This window comes from Rhinoraja longicauda, chromosome 2 (genome assembly GCF_053455715.1).
Source record: "Rhinoraja longicauda isolate Sanriku21f chromosome 2, sRhiLon1.1, whole genome shotgun sequence".
In the NCBI taxonomy this organism is placed as follows: Eukaryota; Metazoa; Chordata; class Chondrichthyes; order Rajiformes; family Arhynchobatidae; genus Rhinoraja; species Rhinoraja longicauda.
Genome location: NC_135954.1, coordinates 60,005,106 through 60,032,439, shown reverse-complemented (window position 1 = coordinate 60,032,439; position 27,334 = coordinate 60,005,106). Strand labels below are relative to the sequence as shown.

At 42.0% G+C, this 27,334-nt stretch overlaps 1 protein-coding gene across 1 annotated transcript in view; it reads right to left on the bottom strand.

The window, feature by feature from the left end:
- Positions 1-27,334, bottom strand: part of nek11 (NIMA-related kinase 11) — a 240,266-nt gene that overhangs the window by 137,696 nt on the left and 75,236 nt on the right. Inside the window, exons 3-4 of the mRNA XM_078419768.1 lie at positions 17,683-17,848; positions 1,501-1,619 (exon numbers count right to left, since the gene is read on the bottom strand). Of these exons, the coding sequence (XP_078275894.1) occupies positions 1,501-1,619; positions 17,683-17,848 (285 nt within the window). The remainder of the gene's footprint in view (positions 1-1,500; positions 1,620-17,682; positions 17,849-27,334) is intronic.

The following is a 27,334-nucleotide window of genomic DNA, read 5'->3' as shown; positions in this document are numbered from 1 at the left end:
GACCTTGGATTTTCCCAAACCATCTGCCAATGGATCAAGGACTTCCTGACCAACCGCCCCCAGACCGTCAAAATAGGCCCTCACCTCTCCTCCACCATTACACTGAGCACCGGCTCACCACAGGGCTGTGTGTTGAGCCCCATCCTTTACTCCCTCTACACTCACGACTGCGCCCCCACCCATCCCACCAACACCATCATCAAGTTCGCGGATGACACGACTGTGGTTGGACTCATCTCAGGAGGAGATGAGACAGCCTACAGGGATGAAATCCAAAGGCTGGCAGCATGGTGTTCAGTGAACAATCTTGTCCTGAACTCCTCCAAAACAAAGGAACTTATAATTGACCAGGAAAACCAGTGTAGAATACGACCCACTCTACATCAATGGGGTCTGTGTGGAAAGGGTACCCGCTTTCAGGTTCCTGGGTACGCACATCGCAGAGGATCTTACCTGGTAAACACCATCACCACAGTGAAGAAGGCACAGCAGAGACTCCACTTCCTGAGGATCCTCAGGAAAACCAACCTGCAGGAGAAGCTCATGATGTCCTTCTATCGCTGCTCCATCGAGAGTGTGCTGGCATACTGTATAACCACATGGTATGCCAGCTGCTCAGAAAAGGACAGGAAGGCCCTTCAGAGGGTCATCACGACGGCCCAGAAGATCATCGGCTGCTCACTGCCCTCCCTGGAGCACCTGTTCAGCCTACGCTGCCTCAGTAGAGCAGGCAAAATAATAAAAGATCCATCCCACCCCGGCCACCGTCTGTTTGTTCATCTGCCCTCTGGTCGACGTTTCAGGTCGATCAAATCCCGAACAAACAGACTTAAGAACAGTTTTTACCCCAGGGCCATACGAGAACTGAACACTACCTTCTGCACTAGGCAACACTGTTAAAAAATCTTTTGTGCTTAATATAATTGTATTTATTTGTTTTTGCATTTAATGCATATATGTTTTTACGCACCGTCAGGATTGGCTATTTTTTAATTTCGTTGTACTCGTTGCAATGACAATAAATGAATATTATTATTATTATTTTGAGGTTGGTGAAAATAGAACACCCTCGCTACATTTATAAAATATTTGGATGTGCACATTATGTGTCTTAGCCTTCAAGGCTACAGAGCAAGAGCTGAAAAGTGAAATTAGTCTGCATGTTTTTTTTACAACCTGCAGACATGGATGGCATAAGAAAATAACTGCAGATGCTGGTACAAATCGATTTATTCACAAAATGCTGGAGTAATTCAGCAGGTCAGGCAGCATCTCGGGAGAGAAGGAATGGGTGACGTTTCGGGTCGAGACCCTTCTTCAGACATGGATGGCATGATTGGCCTCCTTCCATGCTGTAAATGTCAATGATTCAGTGATGTGTATATTCCGACAACTTTTTCACAAAAGATAGCACAAACTGAAAATGCAATACCTGTTATTAAAGTCACATTTTATAAATAGCTGCACAATTGTTTCAAATGAAAAATAAATTGGTTATACCTCTCGTGCATGTACTGGGCTCCCAGTAGTAATTGTATAAACCATTCGATGATCTGGCTTTCAGGGAACGTCAAACCGGCTTGCTTATACTCCTCAATTTTACATTGTAGATCTCTACCCTGAAACCAAATTGTTAAAAACAAAGAATCACACCACCAGCTTGTGCACCAGATAAATGGTGTTGGAGAGCAAATGGAATTGATGATTCCACAATAATTCAGTGTACCAAATTAGAGCAATCTTGACAAATGTGCAAGTAGAGATCACCAATGTTATTCTAATACCCAAGTAACTTTAATTGTATAGCTTATAAAAGATGTTTTAATCTATTACCATATGTTTACATAAATTATTGTACCAATATATTTTTCAAACTTTTCAGAGAAAATTTTAGATTAATGAAACATTCAAAACATTGCTAAATAGGAGAGACACAAAATGCTGGAGTAACTCAGCGGGTCAGGCAGCATCTCTGGAGAGAAGGAATGGGTGGCTTTTCGGGTCGAGACCCTTCTTCAGACTTCAGATGCTGCCTGTCCCGCTGAGTTACTCCAGCATTTTGTGTCTCTCTTTGGTTTAAACCAGCATCTGCAGTTCCTTCATACACATTGCTAAATAGGTCTGTGTAGACAAGACTTTGTGAGTGACGTGATGGAGGCATCTGGTCTGGGGGAGGGGTGGGGGTGGGGAGAGGGAGACGAGGGGCACCTGATGCAGAGTCCAATCAGTGACGACAGAAGCTGTTTCTCTGTAATATTTCAGTCATTACCCGAGGTGAGGGAGGAGCAAATGATGTGGTTCAGAAATTGGAAATTTCCCTCAAGCAATTGATTTGCTGATGAGGAACATTCTTTCATTTAACCCTTACCTATACATCAACAATAGCATAGCATCTTTTATCTATCTCCCTATTCTCTGTTCTTGTGCATCCTGCAACCAGTGCTTGCTGAATCGTGCAGGACACTTGAAGCTATAAAGGTCCCACGGACAGCCTTTCAGATCCACAACTTTTCCATTTGGGTAACCACACATCCTAGTTTTCTAGCACAGTTCACTGTACAAAAAAAAAGTGGTTACATTCTTAATCTGCTTGGAGGCTATTGAATGTGAGATTAATCCTGAAAATATCCTGAACCATTCAGCTCTCTGGGTGCTAGGTTTTAGAATTCAATCTCTACGCCTCCCCAGGTTTCTCTAAACTGATCATTAGTACCTACATTTTTGCTCACATCATACCTGCTAAAGTATTTATGTTTTTCAATGTACCTGTAAAGTACCATGCAAATGGGAGAGGATAACTGTTTTCGTAAAGTCCTTGAATTGCACATCAACGTTCCATCTATACATCCTCCAGCCAAACATGGACGAGTTGGGCTGAATGGCTTGTTTCTATGTTGTTTGATTCTATGATTCTAATAGATTAAGAATGCTGTCAAATTAAACCTCCAGCCAGTCTCCATGATAATTCCACATTGTCAATACCACCCTCTAATCAATAGTTCGGCTACTGAGTTAAATGCATCCTGTATGGCTTCACCTTTCCACATCCTTCTCTTAATGGTAAGAAGGGTCAGCATCAATCACCATATGCCCCTAATGTAGCTGGTCCAGAACAGATTGTTGGTGAAATTTACACCAAGGAACTTGAAGCACCCAGCCATCTCCACTTTGGCACCATTGATGCCGACTGGGGTTGTGTACATCATCTTGCTTCCTGAAGTCAATAACTACCTCTTGTTTTGTTGACATTGGGGGAGAGGTTCTTGATTTGACCCCATGTTACTAAGTTCTCTATCTCTGTCTCGTCATTGTTCAAGATCCAGCCCACCACAGTGGTGTCATCTGTAATTTTTTTAATGGAGTTAGAGCAGAATTTGGTTGTGATTATTGTGAGGGTACAGGGAGCATAGTAAGATGCTGTGAAGGCATTCTTGCAGGGCACCAGTGTTGAGAAATTTCTCTGAAGGATGTTTTGTCACCTATACTCACTTATCGTGATCTATGGGTCAGCAAGTCGAGGATCCATTTCCATAGGGGATGCTGACTCCCAGGAGCCTGGAGATGAATTTGATTGGGATTAAGATGTTGAGGCAGAGCTATAGTCAATAAATAGGAGTCTAACATAGGTGTCCTTGTTATCCAGATATTCCAGTGATGAGTGTAGCACCAGGGAGATGATGTCTGTCATGAACCTTTTATAATGGCAGGCGAACTGCAGCAGATCAAAGTTGTCTGAGAGGCTGGAGTTAACATGTGCCACCACCAGCCTCTCGAGGCACTTCATGATGGTGGACGTCAGAGCCATTGGATGGTAGTCATTAAGGCATGCTATCTTGCTTTTGCTTAGCAATGGGATGATAGCAGTCTTTTGGAAGCCAATGGGAACCTCAGAATGGAATAGACAGAAATTTAAAATGCCGCTGAATACTACCAGCTGGTAAACAGCTCCAGAGGACACAGCCAGGATCTCCACCCAGGCCAGTTGCTTTCTGTGTAGTTAACCATGGAGATGAGGAGCAAAAATGTTCCTGCCATCTCATAGCCATTAGAATAGATTAGCAGCAGGTTTATCTGCCCAACACTATATTGCAGTATGGAGTTGTATCTTGATGAAAGCTGTTACAGCTAAATATTCAGGGAATCAATAGCTATGGAGATAGTGCTGGAAATGAGGTAGATGAGTCATGGTCTTGATCAATGGTGGAGCAGGCTTAAAGGGTCAGGTGGCCCACTCGTATTCCCATTTAGTATGTTCCATTCGATTGGTGTAAAAAGTCATTTTGCGCTCCAATGACCTGTGGGAAGGAAACCTGCACTCCTTACCCAGTCTGGCTTTTAAATAACTTCGCATAGATGCCTTTGAATTGCTGTGATTAAAAAGAAATGTTCCTGGCTATCAGTATGGTGCCTGTTCGATAGGTACACTCAGTAGGGAATCGTCAACCACATACAGACTGCAGATGTTCAGTTGACCTCCTTCACCAATGGCTTTATTTTCAAAGTACAAGACTTGAAAATAATCACTCTTTTCTGGATTTCAAAAATTTCCCACAACAAATGCGATTTGAATAGTAGCAGCAATGTTACAAGAACAGATAAAAGAATATTTTAACTACCAGATTTTGATCGCTCAATATCGAAGGTGCAACATTTTCTTTTTGACAGTAACTACAACAGCTTCTCCAGGAGTAAATCATTCCAGAGTAAAGACAGTATTTTGTTTAATAAATATATTTTTGTTACTCCTTATCCATGTCAGTCTAATATATCTGCAAGATAACTGATGCTACAAAGTTGGGAACTATATCCTGCACTCTTTAACTTGCCCTGCAACCACAGGAGATGCAACAGCTGCCCCTAAACCTCCTCCGTCACATCCATCCAGGGATCTCAGCAGCCCTTCCAGGTGAGACAGAGATTTACATGCATCTCCTCTAACTTATCATATCATATCATATATATACAGCCGGAAACAGGCCTTTTCGGCCCACCAAGTCCGTGCCGCCCAGCGATCCCCGTACATTAACACTATCCTACACCCCACTAGGGACAATTTTTACATTTTACCCAGCCAATTAACCTACATACCTGTACGTCTTTGGAGTGTGGGAGGAAACCGAAGATCTCGGAGAAAACCCACGCAGGTCACGGGCAGAACGTACAAACTACTTACATTGCAGCACCCGTAGTCAGGATCGAACCTGAGTCTCCGGCGCTGCATTCGCTGTAAAGCAGCAACTCTACCGCTGCGCTACCGTGCCGCCCTCATCTACTGCATTCAGTGATCCCAATGCGGCCATCTTTACATCGACAAGACCAAGTGTAGACTCAACCACCATTTCACTGAACATTTGCTCTCTGTCCGCCAAGGCCTTCTGGATCTCCTGGTTGCCCACCATTTTAACTCCCATTCCCATACTGGCTTTTCGATCCTGGGCCTCGTCTATTGCCAGAGTGAGGCCGTGTGGATAGTTTATAAACCAATGATATGAACATTGAATTCTCCAATTTTAGGTAACTAACTTACAACCCCCCCCCCCCCCCCTCCCTTTCTTCTCTGTGCCCCAGCTGGACTCTCACCCATTTCACCCTCCCCCCCTCTTCCACCAGCTTCACAATTTATACGTATCCTTATCTCACACTGTTTATTTTTTAATTTCTAACTTTTGCCCAATCATCACTCATTCAAAACCCCCTTTTGCCTGTAATCATATATCATGTGCCAGGTTTTGTCCAGCCACCAACCCCCCCCCCCCCCCACTTCTCTTCCAGCTTTCTCCCCACCAGAGTGCCTGAGCTATAGGGAGAGGTTGGGCAGGCTAGGACTGTATTCCTCAGAGCGTAGGATGACGAGGAGTGATCTTATAGAGGTGTATAAGATTATGATGGGGATAGTTAGGGTAGATGCATTGAGTATTTTGCCCAGTGTAGGGGAATCGAGAACCAGAGGACACTGGTTTCAGATGAGAGGGGAAAAATTTAATGAGAATCTGAGAGGCTTTTATTTTCCACACAGAGTGTGGGTATATGGAATGAGCTGCCAGAGAAGGTAGTTGAGACAGAAACTATAACAACACTTAAGTCATTTGGACAGCTACATGGATAGGAAAGGTTTAGACATATATGAGCCAAACTTGGGCAGGTGGGACTAGTGCAAATGGAGTATATTAGTCGGCATGAGCAATCTGGGCCGAAGGGCCTGTTTTCATGCTGTATGACTGTAGTTCCAAGTTCAGCTGGAGTGGAACAACGGCCTGGTTGGAGACTAGATGGCATTTCAAAAAAGTTGCAAAGGCTGTGAGTCTAGTATTAATGTCTGTGTTACAGATTTTACAGTGGGCTTCCCAGTTCAAGGGGGCTGTGGGTGCTCAGTGATTGAGTACATTCAAGGCAGAGATGAGCAGTTTCCCAGAATCTATCAGAATCGGACAGGAAAGTGCAATTGACGCAGAGGCTCAGGATGTTGTGCTCCCATTTCGAGTGCTCTTCTGGTGAGACTTGCAGGATTAATGAGCACCAGCAGATCAAGAGTCTATTCTAGTCTTCACATTATTGAACTTCCACCAAGAATTAAAATTTTCTATTGTAATTTGTCACTTTCATGGTATACGATGTTGAATGAATGTATCACCCTGCAGTGAAATATTGACGTAGTATGAATTATAGGTCTTTTTGTGCAAACGCTGCAGATGACAGATTTGTGAATATTCTTAGTTATACTTTTCTGGCAATGATAATTTTAGTGTCAAAAGTCAGCTTGATAAATGTTTCTGCTGCTATTCCAGAGATTAGGACACAAGATCAAAAGAAATAGGAGCAGAAGTAGACCCTCTGGCCTCGCAAACATTCACTAAATTAAATCACACACTTACTTCACACAGAAAGGGACCACTCAGGCTATCGAGTCTCTGCTGGCCATTGTTCTAGTCCCTACCCCACTTCTTCAACTGCAATTTATACACGTTTCTTTGATTCTTTTGCCACTAACATGAACCAAAGGGCAATTTACAGCAGTTAATTAACCAACCAGCACATCATTGGGATGTGGGAATAAATTAAAGGAGTTAGCAGAAACCCATGCGGTCACAGGGAGAATGTGGAAGTTCTATACATTCAGCATCCAAAGACAGGATCAAACCTAGGTCTTACATGGAGCACTGAATTATTGTGTACACTTCAAGGTCAAGGGCAAGCACCATCACATTGCTACTGACTCTCCAATCCAGACCTTTTTATTAAACTGTCCTTGGCTGATAATTTCATCAAAAATGTGATCAAATTTCCAGAACCTACAAAAGTCCTGGATAATGCATTCTCTAGCTTTTTTTTAATAAAATACATCACTTGATGCTCCTGAACACATCATCTAAATATAACAATGAAAACTATAGTAATATTTTAAACATCTTTGTGAGAATTAACTAAGATTCAGAGCCTCCTAGTCAAAAGATCATCAGTTCTAATTCCATTTCAGAAACCAGAGCACAAAAAATATTAAGATGAAATCTCAGTGCACCACTGAGAGAAAGATCTGAAAGAGTGATGGTCATTCTCTGCAAGTGCGCCAAACCACGACATCAATCTCTCACAGGCTTGATGACAACTTTGCGAATCAATGTGGAATGCAACAATTTCAGGTATCAGCCTTTACATTTGTATCAATACTGATAACATTGAGAGAATATTTTCTGTTTTTATTTCAGATCTCCAGCACTGGCTTTGCACCCAGTAGGCTGCAGCTTGGCAGGAGACAGAAAGTCAAGCACAGATTTTGGCAACAGAGATGCCAAGTACCTGCACTACCCCAGAGGAATCAGGTGAGAGTCTTTCTGATCCAGCTGATGAGGATGTTAATGGAGATGGTGAGTGCATTGGCAGGCTGCCTGATCTACTGTGAGGATTACAAGCAGCAGGGAGGAGTCAATCTCTTTACCCTCCCAGTAGGGTGTGCGGAACCAGGAAGCAACGAGTGCCTTTCAGGGCTCCAAGAGCACTTCCTGGCACAGTCTCAAAATCAACCCCCTCACGCAGTGTTTACTGGAGCAGGTGTCAGCTGCAGCAAAGGCCACCCAGAGTCCGAATGCATCCAGGCAGTGTTCACCCGACTCAGCTGGACAAGTGATCTCTGCCACCCGAATGCACCTTCTAAACGAACAGCAACTTGCCAACTAGGAGCAGATAGATGCCACTTGCCAATGGATCGCTGTTCACATACAGAAATGAGAGGCCATTTGAGAGCAGACTGGCTTTTACTGGACAGAGGGCTGTTAGTTATAAGCAGCTTTCCACATTCCAGGAGCAACAGGCTAAGGGTTCATCTTCCGTGTCCTCGGAGTTGCTCTTGATGTTCCAAGGTCAGTTGTGGAAAGCGCCCAGGGGCCCGGAGTCTGAGCAGTGGTCGTGTGGGGCGTGGGATGGCGCGTTCATGGGTTGATATGTCTGGATCAGGATGTTGGTGGAGTAAGTCACTAGAGGCCTTGCAACAGATCAAAGGCTGCTCCAAGAGGCCAAGCTCACATGGCCTGCAGAGGCACGGAGTACATCAACATCACTTGACCTGGCTGAACCTGCAACTACAACCCAGTGCCACTGCCAGGACAATAGGCTTTTATGGACAAGTTAAGACAAACAATTTTAACAACTCTGAACTTGAAGGAAGAACATGGCTCTTGTGTACTGCTTCAGTGTAATCTACTATTCTTACACTCTTGCATTCAAGTATGATGGTGCCTAAGAAGAGTGATCTGGGTTTCTGACTGCAGACTGTTTAAGGGAGTTGCATCTCTTCCACTGCACAGCCATTGGTAGATGGGGGCTTAAGTCTCCATCCGAGGATTCCTCCTTTCACGCCTCTTTTTCCGCTGACTTCCCTCCTAGCGAGTCTTCAGTCACCTGGGCAGCAGTGAGCAACAATAAGATACGGCAAAGATCTGCTGCACACTCTGTGGCAAGAGAGTGGAGAATGAAGGTGACCTTGACTTTGATGGAGAATATAGTTCTGGCGCAAGGTCCTATTTGTGGAGGTAGATTTCCTGATTTCTGAACCTAACCTGATTTCTGAAAGTTACCACACAGTGATCAACAGACTGCCATGAAATCATAAACAAAGCTGTGGAGCGCAGAAGTGCTCACAGTTAAACAGGGAATTAATCTTAAAAGTTGGAAATTGTATTCTCAGGGTGCAAAAGGAGAGTGGGACATTGATGATTCATTATCTGTGCAATCATGAACACAAGAAGGAACAGTGCATGGAAGGTGGATAATAAATGAGCTTCTGAAATGAATCACATCTACATCTTTACTATCAGGTAAAAACAGCAACTGATGGCAAAGGTTAGAACGTCTGGTGTAAATCTTTATTAAAATTGCTGACCACCCAAAACATCAGTGGCATGAGTCTTTAAATGAATTGGATGAAAATGTAGGTTAGCAGGTTTTGCACAAAAATCAGTGGATTTGGAGAGGGCAAAGAAGATTGTCAAAGGATACAGCAGGACATGGATCAGTTGGAAATATGGTGGAGAAATGGCAGATGGACTTTAATCCTGACAAATAGTAGGTTTTGTACTTTGGGAGGTCAAATGCAAGGGTAAAGCACATAGTAAATGGCAGGACATTTGGGAGCATTAATGTACAAAGGAACCTTGGGCCAGTCTATAGCTCCCTCAGAGCAGCAACACAAATAGACAGGGTGGTAAAGAGGTTGTATTGCAATGCATGCTCACCTTCATTGGATGGAACTTTGAGTGAAAAAGTCAGGATGTTATGTTGTAGTTTTGATTAGGATATTTGGGGTATTCTGTTCATTTCTGGTTGCTGAATTACAGGAAGGAGGTCATGTGGGTCCTTGATATTTTTTTTCCTCCAAAAATAAACATTATTCAGAATAATAAATATACACAAAGCAAGAACAATGTAAAAACTCTTCTGACATCCTCAGCGGCTACACTTACATTCATTAGAGCTATCTTTGGTAGTGTTCTCAAAACTGTCATTGCACCAGGCACCCTTGACACTCATGTGGCCCACTGGGTGATGTCCCTTCCCATGTTTAAGGGGCATCTCCACCATACTCTGCCCCCACAATATGCAGCAGCGAAAGGACCCTAGACTGTAGTCCTCCCCCACAGTGCCTTGATGTTGGCTGCACCAAGCTTCAGTGCTTCCCTCAGCACGTACTGCTGCAGTCTGGAGGGGGCCAGTCGGAAATATTCCCTGACAGATATATCGCTCTGCTGGGAAATCAAAACGTTTAGGGCAGAGCGAAGAGCGCCTTTCAGAGTGGAAAGACTAGCAGCACTTGATGGCCATCTCTGAATGTGTTCCTGAGAACAGTCTGTAAGTCAGAGAGTCCTCTGTTGCAGAGCCGTTCGAGATAAACTGTGACACGGATCCTTGCATCATTCTCCAGACTGTTTGCAGATCCACTCTACGAAGAGGTGGGCAACAGTGTCATTCTGAGGGCAGTTGGATGCCATTTTGTATCAGCGACTCTTACAGATCCCTTCTATGGCAGGGAGCTGGACCGGGCAGAGTCCACAACTTTGTGATCTCCTTTGTTCATGGGCATTTGAGTTGCCAAACCAGGCCATAATGCAACCAGTTAATATGCCCTCTACTCTGTAGAAGTTTGAGAATATTTGTTGACATTCCAAATCTTCTCAATCTTTTAAGGAAGTAGAGGCATTGATGGTAATTCTTAATGTGCTGGGTCCAGGACCGATATTCAGAGATATGCACACCCAAGAACTTGAAGTTGTTAACTCTCTCCACCACCAACCCGTTAATGAAGACAGGTTCATGGAAACTAGGACTACCTCTTCTGAGATCAACTAGCAGCTGTAGTCTTACTGACGTTGAGAGCAAGATTGTTGTTCTAGCACCATTCAATCAGACGATCAATTTCCCTCCTATACTCTGACTCATCATTACCCATAATTTGTCCAACAACGATGGTGTCATCAGCAAAATTAAAGATGGAGTTGAAACTTTGTCCGGTTACACAGTCATGAGTATAGTGTGAGTAGAACAGGGGGCTGAGCACACATTATTGAGGTTCCCCTGTGCTGATGGTTATCAAGGGAGTGTCGTTGGCAATTCATAACAATTGTGGTGTGTTGGTGGGAAAGTAGAGGATCCAGATGCAAAAGGATGTGCAGAGACCCAGTTCTCTGAGCTTGGTAAAAGGTTTAGGTATGTGTTTTTATTATTCATTTTTTAAATTTTATTTGGTTTTATCATTGCAGATAGATAACCAACAACAAAATTGCCTAGTACTGACACAAACAGAGACAGCAAGTTGCTTGTCATTGTTGAAAGGCCAGATGAGAGATAAAGTATTGATCTTTAAGTTTATGTTGGTTTTCATTCCAACAGTGCAGAAGGCCACAGACAGAGGTCAGAGTGGAGGGGAATATAGAACCAAACAGACTCCATAATTTGCAACCACAACTACATTTTAGAAAAAGTGTCTGGCTCTTAAGGACATTTGGGACATGCTAGAAGTTCAAAGCTACATCTTTCCCTTTCCTCTCCCTTGAAATCAAATCCCAGTAAATAACTGAGTTAGATTGTTTAAATAACTTATCAGATATTAGCCGCCTGAAGAGAATCAGCTACGTTTCCTAAAATGTAGGTCACGTCTGACAAGCTCGACTGAATTATCTGAAGTGTCCTCTAAGCACAGTTCCGACATCTGACAAGATTCGTCACAAGAGGTTAATAGTAAACCTCAGTAGGCAGAATTGAAGGTAACCTGTAACAGGGGTCAGTAACAGGTTGACAGGTAGGTGACGTGAGGAGGATAATTAATTCGTTTTCAGATGTGCAGAATGTGGCAGATGGCACTCCCCAGCTTCGCACCATACACAATTGCACAATTTAATATCCTGGTTTGCAGATGCCATTTCAATGAGGAAGAACAGAGAGGTGGATTGCTGAAGCTGAAAATGTCCAAGTTTAATTTTAGTAAATCTACATTGCACTCTGAGGGTTAAATGACAAGGAGAGATCACCGAGGTACAATTTTATAATAAGAACCAAGCATGTCAGGATTGCAATATGAAACATTGTTCCATGTAATGATGGTAGAATTATGAAACTCCCTTTCACAAACAACAATCAATGTTGGGTCAATTTTAAATTTAAGATTAATAGACATAAAGCATATTAATGAGTATAAGAGTAAAAATGAATGTAGTCATGTTGGAGATATTTCCTGATCTCACTGATTGTTCGATTTGCACTATGTAGCACCTTTCACATGGCAAAACAGTTGAAGCTTGCAAGATCCAAATCAAGGCATTGATTGATTATCCACCTATTCTACTGATCCAAGGATCACCAATAAAGGATAAGATACACAGATAAATGGTATTGTTGCCATTGAGAACAATTCATTGTCTCAGAACGTTGTGTATTTGGGTTCCAGTCCAGAGCATAATTAAAACAGCACTGCATGGTCAAAGATGCTGCCTTTTACATCAAATATTAGTTCTCATCTGCATTTTAAATTGCAAGCATTGCTTCAAAGTGAGGAGGAATGACAGCCGCTGTTAGTCGATATTTATCCCTCAATCAAAAGTAAATTGCCCATCTGGTTCATCATGTTGCGATTGTGAGAACTGCTGTGACCAAATTGATTAGCATGTTTTTCCACAACAACAGTGACAATTGTTGGCTGTAAAGCACTGTGTGCTGCCATGACCACACTGAAAGGGTCGGCATAAAAAGTATTAACTTCTTAAATTATAGGAAAATAAAATCTTGGATCCTATTATTTTCATTTTGTTCTGATACATTTCCTTAATTCAAGTAAGTTCAATTCCATTTACTTCCATTCTCCAGTGAGGCCAAGAAAATGGTTCAGTTAGAACAAATTAAGCAGTCATTATAAAGTGTAGGAAGAACCTGCAGGTGGTTTAAACCGAAGATAGAATGAATGAATAACTGATGGAATGAATGAATGAATGAATGAATGAATGAATGAATGAATGAATAAGTTTATTGGCCAAGTAAGTGCATATACAAGGAATGTGTCTTGGTGCTCCGCTCACAAATGACAACACATGCAGTTAACAATTAAGAATAAAGCATAACCATATCAAAACCAAAAGGATACAACATTACGGTCTAAACATGTGGGTGAAAATAAACCAGAGCAAAAAAGAGACTACAGACATTGGTTATTGAGTAGAACTACTACTCGTGGAAAAAAAGCTGTTTTTATGTCTGGCTGTGGCTGCTTTGACAGTCCGGAATCGCCTTCCAGAGAGAAGTGCTTCAAAGATTTTATGGCCAGGGTGAGAGGGGTCAGAGATGATCTTGCCCGCTCGCTTCCTGGCCCTTGCAGTGTACAGTTCGTCAATGGGGGGGAAGGTTGCAGCCAACAACCTTCTCAGCTGATCAAACGATCCGTTGCAGCTTCCGGATGTCGTGCTTGGTGGCTGAGCCAAACCAGACCATGATGGAGAAGGTGAGGATGGGCTCAATGATAGCAGTATAGAATTGGACCATCATTGCCTGTGGCAGATTGCGTTTCCTCAGTTGCTGCAGGAAGGCCCTCTGTTGGGCCTTTTTGACTGTGGAGTCGATGGTGGTCCCCCATTTAAGGTCCCTGGAGATGATGGTTCCAAGGAACTTAAATGACTCCACAGATGTGACTGTGGTGTTGTTGATGGGGAGGGGGAGCTCTTCAAAAGTCTACATTTAGTTCCACTGTCTTAGAAGCATTGAGCTCCAGGTTGTTGTGATGGCACCAGAACGCCAGCTGTGTCACTTCCCGTCTGCAGGCAGATTCCTCCCCATCCTGGATCAGTCCAATCAGGGTTGTGTCATCTGCAAACTTGAGGAGCTTGCCAGAGGAGTCTGTGAAGGTGCAGTCGTTGGTGTAGAGAGAGTAAAGGAGAGGGGAGAGTACGCAGCCTTGCGGTGCTCCTATGCTGAGGGTCTGCGGGTCCGAGATGTGCTTTCCCGGCCTCACATCCTGCTCCCTGTCTGTCAGGAAGTTGATGATCCACTGACAGAGGGGTTCAGGCACAGTCAACTGGGAGAGTTTGGAGTGTAGTAGCTCTGGCACATGCAGAGCTAAAGTCCACAAACAGAATCCGGGCTTAGGTCCCCTTGCGTTCTAGGTGCTGGAGGATGAAGTGCAGGCCTAGGTTGACTGCGTCATCCACCAATCTACTGGCCCTGTATGCAAACTACAGAGGGTCAGATGGGCACAAAAAGCAGGAGTAACTCAGCGGGACAGGCAGCATCTCTGGAGAGAAGGAATGGGTGATGGTTGAGACCCTTCTTCAGACGAGTTAGGGAAAAGGGAAACGAGAGATATAGACGATGATGTAGAGAGATAAAGAACAATGAATAAAAGATATGCAAAAAAGTAACGATGATAAAGGAAATAGGCCATTGTTAGCTTTTTGTTGGGTAAAAATGAGAAGTTGGTGCGACTTGGGTGGGGGAGGGATAGAGAGAGAGAGAGAGAATGCCGGGGTTACTTGAAGTTCGAGAAATCAATATTCATACCACTGGGCTGTAAGCTCATTATAAAGTGTTTGGTATGAATATTTTAAGCCTATTCACGTTAACATTTCTTCTTCATTGAGTAACAGATAATCTTCAATGATGCATTACACATAATATACATCAATCTTCCCCCAAATAAAGAATTCATTTCTATAGAAAGGTACAAAAAGGTGGATTAATTCAACTAGTCAGGCAGCATTTCTGGAGAACATGGCTAGGTGATGTTTTGAGTCGCAAACCATCATCAGACTTACTCTGTATTAATTTCTATCTATAGATTCACTCAGCCAATAATATCTTTAACAGCAACAATCTCTATAATATCTTATAGAGACGTATAAAATTATAAAAGGATTAGAGTCCAGAACCAGGGAACACAGTCTTAGAATAAAGGGGAGGCCATTTAAAACTGAGGTGAGAAGCAACTTTTCACCCAGAGAGTTGTGAATTTGTGGAATTCTCTGCCACAGAGGGCAGTGGAGGCCAATTCACTGGATGCATTTAAAAGAGAGTTAGATAGCGCTCTAGGGGCTAGTGGAATCAAGGGAGATGGGGAGAAGGTAGGCACAGGTTACTGATTGTAGATGATCAGCCATGATCACAATGAATGGCAGTGCTGGCTCGAAGGGTCAAATAGCCTCCTCCTGCACCTATTTTCTATGTTTCTATGTTTCAAAGTAAATGGTAGCTCACCATAAAGCTCGCATCTTTCTGATTAATTTCAATGAAAAACTAAGGTTCAAGAGGTTAATTATAAATGTTTAGCCTAGTGATTAGAATATTGGACAAGTAATCAAGTGGCACAAGTTCAAAAGTTCAAATCCCACAACAGCAGAAGATGAATTTATAATCAATTGATGAATAAATCTGGATTTTTTTTTTAAGTGATCAAAAAAATATTAGTAGGAAAAAAATTGCAGATGCTGGTTTAAATCGAAGGTAGACACAAAATGCTGGAGTAACTCAGCGGGTCAGACAGCATCTCGGGAGAGAAGGAATGAGTGACGTTTCGGGTCGAGACAAAAAATATTAGTAATCATTTCAATATCATAAAAATCTATCGACTTCATTTATGATTTTTAGCAAAGGGAATCTTTCACAACCATACTTCAAGGCCAATTCAAAACGGGCAATAAATGCTGAAATTGCCAAGGACATGCATGTCTTTAAAATAAATAGAAATTTGAAAATGAGAAGAGGTCAACGCTGAAGAAAGTAATTTGAACTGCTGACTCCAACAATAACAGCACAGGTTGATCCAATACGATAAATGATGTCCACTTCAAAACAACCTAGATGGGATTGACTAAGGGCCATGTGGAGGAAGTAAATCAGAATTCAGCAATTCTGAAAGCAACGATAACTGAGCACATACACGTAAATCACATAAGTTCAGCACGAGAAAAAGGAAATATATTTTGATGCGGGCACCAAATAACCTACAGTTAATTCGGCTCCTCTAATTCAAACTTCACAGCACCAAATTGAGATTATACCATTATTACATACCATTGAACATTATTGTCAATTCATTGATGTCTGTTGATAAAAATATTGTAGCTTCTGACCATCACCGCAATGTGGTACAAGTTTGGTCATAGCAAGAAGCTATTAACAGGGACATTCCAGTGCCAAAAAAAAGATTCCTGATGTAGATCAATTCTGACAAAGAGTAATACTTTTTCATTACATGGTGAGAAAATAGCATTCCTTGACTCCCTGCATTATTTTCACTTAGGGCAAAACAGATATTGCTGCATTTGCACCTTATCCATTTATTTACTATGAGAATTGCTTACTTTTGTGTAGTAATTGAAAACTGCATAGCTAGTGTGAAAAGAAAAAAATATTTTAAATTCAAATGAAATTTTGTCCAATGGTATAGAAATATAATAGCTTATCAGAACACAAAGAGAATAGATGCAGTATATTCTGCAGATGTTATTCATTCCTCAGCATCTTTGCTAGCTGACTGCACTCTTCCAAGAGTGTAAGAAATAGAAGCAGGCTTAGACCATTCAGCCCTCCTAGTCTGTTCCTCAATTCCACATGTTAAAGGTACATCCTCCAACTAAAATCCTGTCCTTTGTCTATTTTATGGGGGGGTTTTCACCCACAACTCGATGTGGAATAGGATCAGAAATGAACAGGTTCTAGAGGTAGAGAATTTCAAGAATTCACAACCTCAAAGTGATGCTGCCTCTTGTTGCCACTTGGGGAAAAAAACAATGACAAGTTGTCCAAGAAACCAATGTCAGTAAAATAAAATTATCTTATGCCCCCAGTGAATTATCATTCCTTCTCAGATCCATCACAGCATTTCTCAAATCAGGGTCATTCTTTCATTTAACTAAAAAGAAAGAAATCTAACACCAGCATAACCATTCTTAAATAAAAGTATAATATAGAACATCAATTAATTCAATTAAGATGCAAATGTATTCACTTTGAATCATATTTGATTAATAGATTTTGATGGGACAACTTCTATCATACATCATTAGAACCATATAAGCCATATAACTGTTCAAATAGTTGGGTGTTGGCAACCATGGTGCAAGGAAGTATTAAGGTAATAATGGTATAATCTCAAATATGGTGCAAGAATCTTGTAAACTAAGATTTTAAATCCATCAGGCAGAGAGGGCATAGGTTATTGTGCTTTAAACATGCTATGTATCCTTTAAATGATTTATATTTATATGCGCAAAATCACTTACCCAATCTGGATTAAACAAGTAGTGATTTCTACTCAACATCCTGCATCATTATCGCACATTTTTAAACAATTACTTTCTGAGCTATCATATCTCGTGACTAAAATAAATGTGATACAGTAAATGCATCACATGCTCTCAACAAATGTATCAAATGTTCTCAACAATTTTGTAAATCTCTAAATTCTAATTATTTCTTAGGACTGAGCTACCAGTCCATTGCAGTGCATGAGAATTTGTTGTATGAGACTGGGTGCATCCATTCACTGCAGTCCAAAATATCATAGAAACATAGAAAACTTTTGATCTATTCCAAACACTGCAATGTTTATGTCAACAACATATAACCATACAAATCAACCAGTATTTTTTGGCACATATACCTAAATAAATTGAAAACATTGCAAATCTTCTGTCTGGTGGTTCAATAATTGCTCACCTCACAGTATTCTGTAATGATGCAGAAGCTATAGTGTTCTACGAAGCTGGAGTAGAATTTAACAATTGCTGGATGGTCGAGCTTCGAGAGCAGCTGTGCTTCCAAATTAGCCTGCACAGTCTCATTTGGTTCCAGATCTCCAACAGATATCTCCTTTAAGACTTTCCTACAAAAAAGCAATTGAAGAAAGGAATAAAAATTATTTTTGGCAAAGTGATGCGCTGGATGAAATTGATCAACATGAAAATAAGGGAATTGATCAAAGGTGGATAGGTATTAAGATCTAATTAATGAATTAACTTTGAATGAATTTCCCCACTGCCCATTTGTATCAAACGTAATGCAACAGCAACATTGGCACTGAGTAAATAATCAATCTTACACTAGAGCAATTACAGAATTTTCAGAAAGCTCTGGGGTAGGGTGCAGGATAATGGTCAGATAATCAGTTTCCGTGATGGTGATTGAAGGAAACATATTAGCCAGGACTCTGGGGATAACCAGTTTTTTTCAAATTACACCATGGGATTTGTAACAACCACAAAAGACAGTAGACATGCCCCTTCAATGGGACAACAGCATCAACAGTGCAACTCTGCACAACGTTGACATTTTGGATTCCTATCCTACTGTGTCTGAGAGTTCAATTGCAATTCTAATCTCTGGAGAGAAGGAATGGATGACGTTTCGGGTCGAGACCCTTCTTCAGACTGATGTCAGAGGAGGGGGCGGGACGAAGACTGGTAGGAGAACTGGGAAGGGGGAGGAGATAGCGAAGGAAAGCAGGGACTATCTGAAGTTAGAGAAGTCAATGTTCATACTGCTGGGGTGTACCCAAGCGAAATATGAGGTGTTGTTCCCTCAATTTGCGCTGGGCCTCACTCTGGCAATGGAGGAGGCCCAGGAATGGGAGGGGGAGTTGAAGTGCTGAGCCACCGGGAAATCAGGTTGGTTAATACGGACTGAGCGGAGGTGTTCAGCGAAATGATCGCTGAGCCTGCGCTTGGTCTCGCCGATGTAGAGAAGTTGACACCTGGAACAGCGGAAGCAGTAGATGAGGTTGGAGGAGGTGCAGGTGAACCTCTGCCTCACCTGGAAAGACAGTGGGTCCTTGGATGGAGGGGGGAGGTAAAGGGACAGGTGTTGCATCTTCTGCAGTTGCAGGGGAAAGTACCTGGGGAGGGGGTGGTTTGGGTGGGAAGGGACAAGTGGACCAGGGAGTTTCGGAGGGAACGGTCTCTGCGGAAAGCAGAAAGGGGTGGGGATGGGAAGATGTGGCCAGTAGTGGGATCCCGTTGGAGATGGCGGAAATGTTGGAGGATAATATACTGTATGCGACAGCTGATGGGGTGGAAGGTGAGGACAAGGGAGACTCTGTCCTTGGTACGAATGGGGGGAGGGGGAGCAAGAGCGGAGCTGCAGGATATTGAGGAGACCTAAGTAAGAGCCTCATCTATAATGGAAGAGGGGAACCCCCGTTTCCTAAAGAATGAGGACATCTCCGATGCCCTTGTATGGAACACCTCATCCTGGCTGCAGACTAGGACAATTTAGTGAGGGAATGGACCAGGATGGAGTCGAGGTAGGTGGAAATTAATTTGGTGGGACATGAACAGGCAGAAACAATGGGTCTGCCAGGAGTTCTGTTTGTGGATTTTGGGGAGAAGATAAAATCTTGTGGAAAAGATAAAATGACACCTCACACGTTCCATGACACACATGCTGAGAAATATAAATTTGGACAATGAGGGCGAGTATCAATGTAGGTCAGCGGGAACACAGATAACAAGCGAACAGGACTTGGCACTGGTTAGAAATTGATTTGGATAAGCTCAGGGTGATGAGAACGGGGCATTGGATGAAGAGATTGAACCTGAAGGTGACAATGGTAAGAACCAAGGTTCCAGGAAGAAATATTTATGGATGGTAAAGGCCAAGCCACTTCAACACAGCAGGGAAGTAGTCAAACTGGGAATATGGACATTTAAGCTAATACCATGCTCCTCAACAACTATCTAGGCAGCAAAAAAGAAGCAAGTAATTTTAAATAATTCTCTGCAGAAATCAGAACAGGAAACACATTAATGTCCGAAAAAACACTGCAAGGGAATTGACTGATGCGGCGATTGCACTGGAAGGAGGTGAGGTCAAGGATCAACCATCAGTCAACATTGAATTAAGTAAATCTTATTTCTTATCTTTTTATGGAATAAAATGTAATATCACCCACACGTAAATGAAAATAGGTGCAGATATCATTGGCGGGCAAACGTGCCTTCATCAGTCAGGGTGAGGCATATAAAAGACAGGAAGTCATGTTGCAGCTTTATAAAAAGTTGGTCGGGCCACATTTGGAGTATTGTGTGCAGTGCTGTTCGCTGCATTACAGAAAGGATGTGGAGACATTGGAGATGGTGCAGAAAACATTTACTAGGATGCTGGGGAAATTTGCTACAAGGAGAGGTCGGACAAACTTGGATTGTTTTCTCTGGAGCGTCGGAGGACAAGGGGAAACCCCCAAAATGTTTATAAAATTAGGAGAAGCCTGGATAGGTTAGATAGTCAGTCTTTTTACCAGGATGGAAATGCCAAATACTAAAGGGATAGCTTTAAGGGACTGAATCAGAGTACATTGTACTCTGGAAAGGTGACAAGACTGAAAGCCAATAAATCCCCAGAATCTGATAAACCTCCTCCCAAAATTTGAAACAAGGTGGCAATAGATATAGCACTGGTTGTCATCTTCCAAGATCCTATAGATCCAGAAAGAATCCTACAGTTTAGAAAATGGTAAATACAGCGCATTCAGAAAGTATTCAGACGCCTTCACTTTTTCCACATTTTGTTATGTTCCAGCGGCAGGAACTGGGAGACTAGTCAGCATCGAGGGAAAGATGAACGGAGCAAAGTGCAGCGGGATCATTGATGAAAACCTGCTCCAGAGCGATCTGGACCTCAGACTGGGGTGGAGGTTCACCTTCCAACGGGACAACGACCCTAAGCACACAGCCAAGACATCGCAGGAGTGGCTTCGTGACAAGTCTGTGAATGTCTTTGAGTGGCCCAGCCAGAGCCCGGACTTGAGCCCGATCAAATATCTCTGGAGGGACCTGAATATAGCTGTGCATCGACGCTCCCCATCCAACCTGACAGAGCTTGAGAGGATCTGCAGAGAAGAATGGGAGAAATTACCCAAATTGAGGTGTGCCAAGCTTGTAGCGTCATACCCAAGAAGACTTGAGGCTGTAATCGCTGCCAACGGTACCTTAACAAAGTACTAAGTAAAGGGTCTGAATACTTATGTAAATGTGATATTTCAGTTATTTCTTTTTAATTACTTTGCAAAAAATTCAGAACACCTGTTTTTGCCTTTTTTATTATGGGGTATTGTGTGTAGATTGATGATAAAAAAAAAGAATTTAATCCATTTTAAAATAAGGCTGTAACGTAACAAAATGTGGAAAAAGTGAAGGTGTCTGAATACTTTCTGAACGCACTATATAATCACTCTACTCAAAGAATGGAAAGAGAAACAGATTAATAGATGGAGTTAACATGGTAGTGGCAGGGAAGTACTATAATTTATTATTAACCAATTGGCAGCAGGGGACATAAAATAACATTAAGATTGGCTGGAGTAAAACATTTATGACGGGAAATTTATATTTTCCAATTCTCTGGAACATAGATATGGTTTGTATTGACTTTCAGAAAGCTGTTGATAAAGTGCTAGATCAGAGGTCATTAAACAAAATTAGAGCACGAGATTGGGGTTATCTCTATACTGCAGTTTGGTTAATTAACAGGAAACAGAGCAAGAATAGACAGATCATAGTCAGGTGGAAATGCCACACATTCAAAGGTTTTAAAGGTCTTTTATTGTCATGTGTGCCAATTAAGATACAGTGGTATGTGAAAAAGGACAAGGCACACAACTACATAAAAGTTAACATAAACATCCACCACAGTGGAATCCCCACATTCCTCACTGTGGTGGAAGGCAATAAAGTCCAATCTTCATCCTCTTTATTCTCCCACGGTCGGGGCGATTGAAGCTCCCGCAGCCGGCGGTCCAAGCCTCCGTTTCGGGGCGGTCGAAGCTCCTGTGGCTTGGAGCGCCCCAAAATCGGTCTCTAACCAGACCGCTCCGCGACATTAAAGTCCGCAGGCACCCACGGTTGGAGCTCCGAGGTCGATCCCTGTCAAAGGAATCGTGAGCTCTGTGATGGTAAGTCCGCAGGCTCCCGCAATGGAGCTCCCGGTCGATCTCCAGCAAAGGCCACCAACTCCTCGATGTTAGGTCGCAGTGCGGACTGAGATACGATACGGAAAAAACAAATTGCATCTCCGTTGAGGCAGGAGATTAGAAAAAGTTTCCCCTACATAAAACAAGCTAAACATAAAACATACATTTAACACGTACTATTTTAACACAAAGAAGGAAGAGACAGACAGACTGTTGGCGAGGCAGCCATTGCTGGCGCCACCGGCCATTAAGGAGGGGTGGTGTAGGATTAGTGTTTGGCCCCTGGCTCCCAGCTGTTCACAGTCCATCTTATTGATTTGGATGAAAGGGCCAATTGAAATACTTCCAAAGTTGTAGATGATATTAAAACTGGATGAAAGGGCAGTTGGTAAAGAGGATGCAGATGGGTTTTAAAGGGAGGATACAGACTGACTCAGACTAGATGGAAAAACAAGTGGAAAATGTCTTCCACTATGGTTGGTAAAAAGAGGTGGGGTACTGACAGAGTCAGAGTTTAAATGGCAGGGAGACGGAAAATATTTGTGTTCACTAGGCTTTGAGTTTGATTGTGAACAAATCACTGAAAATTAATGTGCTGGTGGAGAATGCAATTAGAAAGGAAAATTGTATGTTGGTCTTTATTGCACAGCTCTTTAAGTAGAGACCAAAGAAGTCTTAATGCCATAATATAGGGTCCAGGTGAGATACAACCTGGACTATTATGTCTATGCCCAGTGTCCCAACCCGAAGAAGGATTTCCTTGTATACAGGGGTTCACACATTTCAATACTTGAATGGGGAGAGGGATACTAGTTAAATTTATTTATTATTGTCACATGTCATAGAGAGATACAACGTGGAAACAGGCCCTTTGGCCCAACTTGCTCACACCAGTCAACATGTCCCAGCTACACAAGTCCCACCTGCCTGCATTTGGTCCATATCCCTCCAAGTTGTCCTATCCATGTACCTGTCTAACTGTTTCTTGAACATTGGGATAGTCCCTGACTCAACTACCACTTCAGGCAGTTTGTTCCATACACCCACCACCCACTCCTTTCCCCTCAAATTACCTGCTCCAATCAACTTGAGCAAAACTTGCTCTCATATTCTCAAAGTTGCCCTTACCTCAGTTGAGCATTTTTATACGTGGGTCCTCTCTGTCCCTATCCATAACTATCTTAAACCTAATCAAACAGTGGTCACTGGTCCCAAAAGGCTCCTCCACGAACACTTCATTCAGTTGCCCATCCCAATTTCCCAATACTAGATCCAGTGTTGCCCTCTCACGTGTGGGGGCCTCTACACATTGCTGGAGAAAACTCTCCTGAACACGTTTGAGAAATTGCATCCCATCTAAACCCTTTACACCATGATTTTCCCAGTCAATATTTAGAAAGTTAAAATCTCCTACTACAACAACTGTATTTGACTTGCAGCTGTCTGCAATCTCCTGGCATATTTGTCCTTCTAATTCCTGTTGACTATTTGGGGGTTTGTTGTACACCCCCCAACAAGGTGATCATCCCTTTCTTGTTCCTCAGTTCCCCCCATATATCCTCACTAGACAAACCGTCTGCAGTGTCACCTCTGACCACTGCCATGACATCCGCCTTAACCAATAATGCAACCCACCCCTCTCCCCTGTCTCTCCTAAATCTCGTGTACCCTGGAACATTGAGCCGCCAGTCCAGCCCCACCCCCCCCCCCCCTCAACCGAGGTGTACTGAGGTACAGTGAAAAGCTTGTTGCAAACTATCCAGTCAAAGAAAAGACTATACATGATTACAATTATGCCTTCTACAATATCCAGATAAATGATAATAAGAAGAAATTAAGAAGACTTTGTCTCCCCTGTTGAGTGTAAAAGAATGAGAGGTTAAATTCTCATTAAAACAGACAAAATTCTTGCAGGATTTGACAGGATACATGCAGTTATGGTTTTTCCTAGGCAGGAGAGTCGAGAACCCAGAATCATAGACTCATAATTAGAGGTCAGTTTTACAGGAGCAAGATGAATGCAAAATGTCTTCACTTAGACACGTGAACTGTGGGATTATTTCACCCAAGAGGGCTGTGGAAGCTAGTTACTAGGCATATTAATGACAGACCTCAATTGATTTTTAGATTTTCTGGGCATCAAGGGATATGAGCTTAGTGCAGGAAGGTGGCACCAAGGTAAAAGATCAGACATGAGGGATCCATCCCTATTTTTCATACTCCTGCTTCAGTTTTTGAGAACCCAAATCAATTGCAAATGCTGTTAAACCAATAATACAAACACGAAAGGCTGTAAATACTTTGCAGATTATAGTACCTGTGGAGAGAGAAACAGAATTAATTTTTCAAATTGAAGACCATTAAACTCTGTGTTTTTACATCTGTGGTTTTTATGTAGATGCCCAGCTGTGACTTTCAGCAATTGTTTTAATCGATACATCACTGCTGAGGCTTCGTTTTATAAGAAATAGATTGTACGTTCCTTTCCCCCCCCCACAATCTCCGAATATTATCTCGAGTTAGCAATATGAAGGCTCACAGTAATGTTGCTATGGTAACGTGTCCAGCAAGTCATTGACCTGGTTATATTTTTAATGACCTCGTCAGAGAAAGACATCACTGTGATTATCAAAGTTTACACTTTCTGTAGAGAGAAGGTTCTTGTTTTTAAGGTAAAAACATGCATTGCATCAGGTACAGAAAGGTTTATAATCATAGATGTTTTTGTATTTGTTTGTTTATTCATGCCACTGACAAAACCAGCCATTGTTTGATATTTATAAAAGCACCATGACCAGAGTCGAAACAATAAAACATGGCCTCAGAAGGGACTCGACCCGAAATGTCACCCGTTCCTTCTCGCCTGAGATGCTGCCTGACCCGCTGAGTTACTCCAGCATTTTGTGATATCTTCGATTTGAACCAGCATCTGCAGTTATTTTCCTAATAAAACATGGCCCATTTGTTGGGTTAAACCACGAGGGCCAGGCCATGAGAATCGCAGATTTCCCTCTTCAAAGGTAAGGCATCAGTGAATCAGATGGATTTTTAAATTATAACCCAATAGGTTCACCTTCACCACTTCATTTCAGGTTCATTTAAATTACTTAAATTTAAAATAACTCAGCAGGATTCAAATCAAATCATATCTCTGGGTCAGCAGAGCCGACCTCCAGATTCTAGCCCAGTGACTATCACTACTAACTCCCTCAAACATGATGCATGGTGCACAACATACAATGAAGTCTGGCAACCTCTGCAATGCAGATATCATTTTATACACAAACAGTGAAGGTGGAGAGGTAGAAATAACCAGCGCGCTCTGTGAAACTAAAAAAAGCTCCCTGTAGTAGGAATGGTTTGCATGGATTGGTCATGTTTTGTACTTTCAATTTGGCTTCTGTGGAAGAGAAGAGCAAATAGTTGCTACTACATTGCAAGCAATGAAAGACAAATTGCTATGGCTCATTAAAGTATTCCTGAACTATCAAATACAGACAATCAGGAAAGTTATTGTTTCATTTCAGGGATTTGATAAATTAGGCATGATTTGGCATTGATGATTTTAGAATAGATGGAAAATGTGATTAAATAACATTTAGAAAATGTTTAAATCGTTTATTTGAACAGCCATTCCAATAGGAAAACTATTAATATAGCATTGACAGAAAAACAGGGAAGACTCAGCCAGTAAAATATATACAACGTGGCCCCCAAGTATCCAGACTTACAATTCACAGGCTGTCTATATATGGATGGTCCAATGATTGCCAAATGTTTTGACCAAAATGGGTGTCACATTGTGCATTACGCTGTAAAATGAAGTGTTCTATTTCAATTCGTACGCACAATGGTAAAATTCGTACTTACGGTGATAAATCTTTGAAAAAGCCTATAAAACAGAGTTGGAACATAAATAATTAGTTAGATTTACAAAGCAAGTAGAATGCCTAATACCAATGTGAGATAAATCAGCCCAAGATTAAGTTACTGCGTCTTTGGGTGATATTTTTAAAAGAAGCAAATTGCTGTTCCAATTGTTAATTAAAAAAACAATTTTCAGCATGCATTTATTTTAAACTAATGCTCCCACCAGGGTAAATAAACTATGAATTAATGAAATCACATTGTTCTTTGCTTCCAGAAGATCTAAAGCTCTTTAACATAACAGGGGGAGGATTAAAAAATCCTCTTTGATCACTGTTAGATTATGTGAGAGGGTTTCTGGCATGTTATTTTCTCCTCTGCGCATTCAGATCCTCCCGTTTAAGTGGTACACATCATCAGGATACGAGTAGATTAACCTATGATGAGCATTTGTCAGTACAAGGCCTGTACACGCTGGAGTTTAGAAGAATGAGGGGGAACCTCATTGAAACATACAGAAAAATGAAAGGCTTGGATAGGATGGATATGGAGTGGTTGTTTCCATGGTGGGAGAGTCTTGGACTAGAGGTCATAGCCTTAGAATTAAAGGATGTTCTTTTAGGAAGGAGATGAGGTGAAATTTATTTATTTAATCAGAGGGTGGTGAATCTGTGGAATTCTTTGCCCCAGAAGGCTGTGGAGGCCGTCAGTGGATATACAAGGCAGAGATAGATAAATTCTTGATTAGTACAGGTGTCAGAGGTTATATGGAGAAGGAAGAAGAATGGGGTTAGGAGGGAGAAGGAGGGAGAGATAGATCAGCCATGATTGATGGGCCTAATGGCCTAATTCTACTCCTATCACATAACCTTATGAGGATCTAACTACACTGACCTTGTATCGTGGTGCAAGAAAGTGTGGGAATGATTGAGAGGCCAGAGTTGCAAGAATGGGTATAGGACTGGAGATTTTAGGCATATAAATCCGTCATTCAGAAGGATTAGTTATCATAAATGAAAGCACGATGGGTAGTTTTGAATCAATATAGTTTATATATTTATTTCAATACCATGACTACTCGAGAGAAACAATTAGCAGAGACATTAGCTCATACAAGAATTTTCCCAGACACTGTCCCCATTCATGTGCTTCTGGACTAATATAGCAAGAGATTGTTTCAGGATGTCTTCACAGGAAAGGAAAACTATGATCTTTATACCAGGTTTGGAAGAGTGATATCCAACTTCCAGTTCATAGTAAAATAGGATGTTTAGGAGATTAAACTGACAAAAAGCCTATCGACTCCCTCCCCCCCACCCCCCAAAACCTGTATCTACCTGTTACCTGCCAGCCCCTGCATCTTCCAACTTTCATCCCCTCCCCAACTTTACAATCAGTTCTCCAGAGCTGCTGCTTGACCCGTTGAGTTACTCTAGCACCTTGTGTCAGTTTTTGTAAACTAGTATGTACAGTTCCTTGTTTTTATGACCAAAGTAAATCCTTTGGCTATGTTCATAAGGGACAAGAGATGGCAGACAA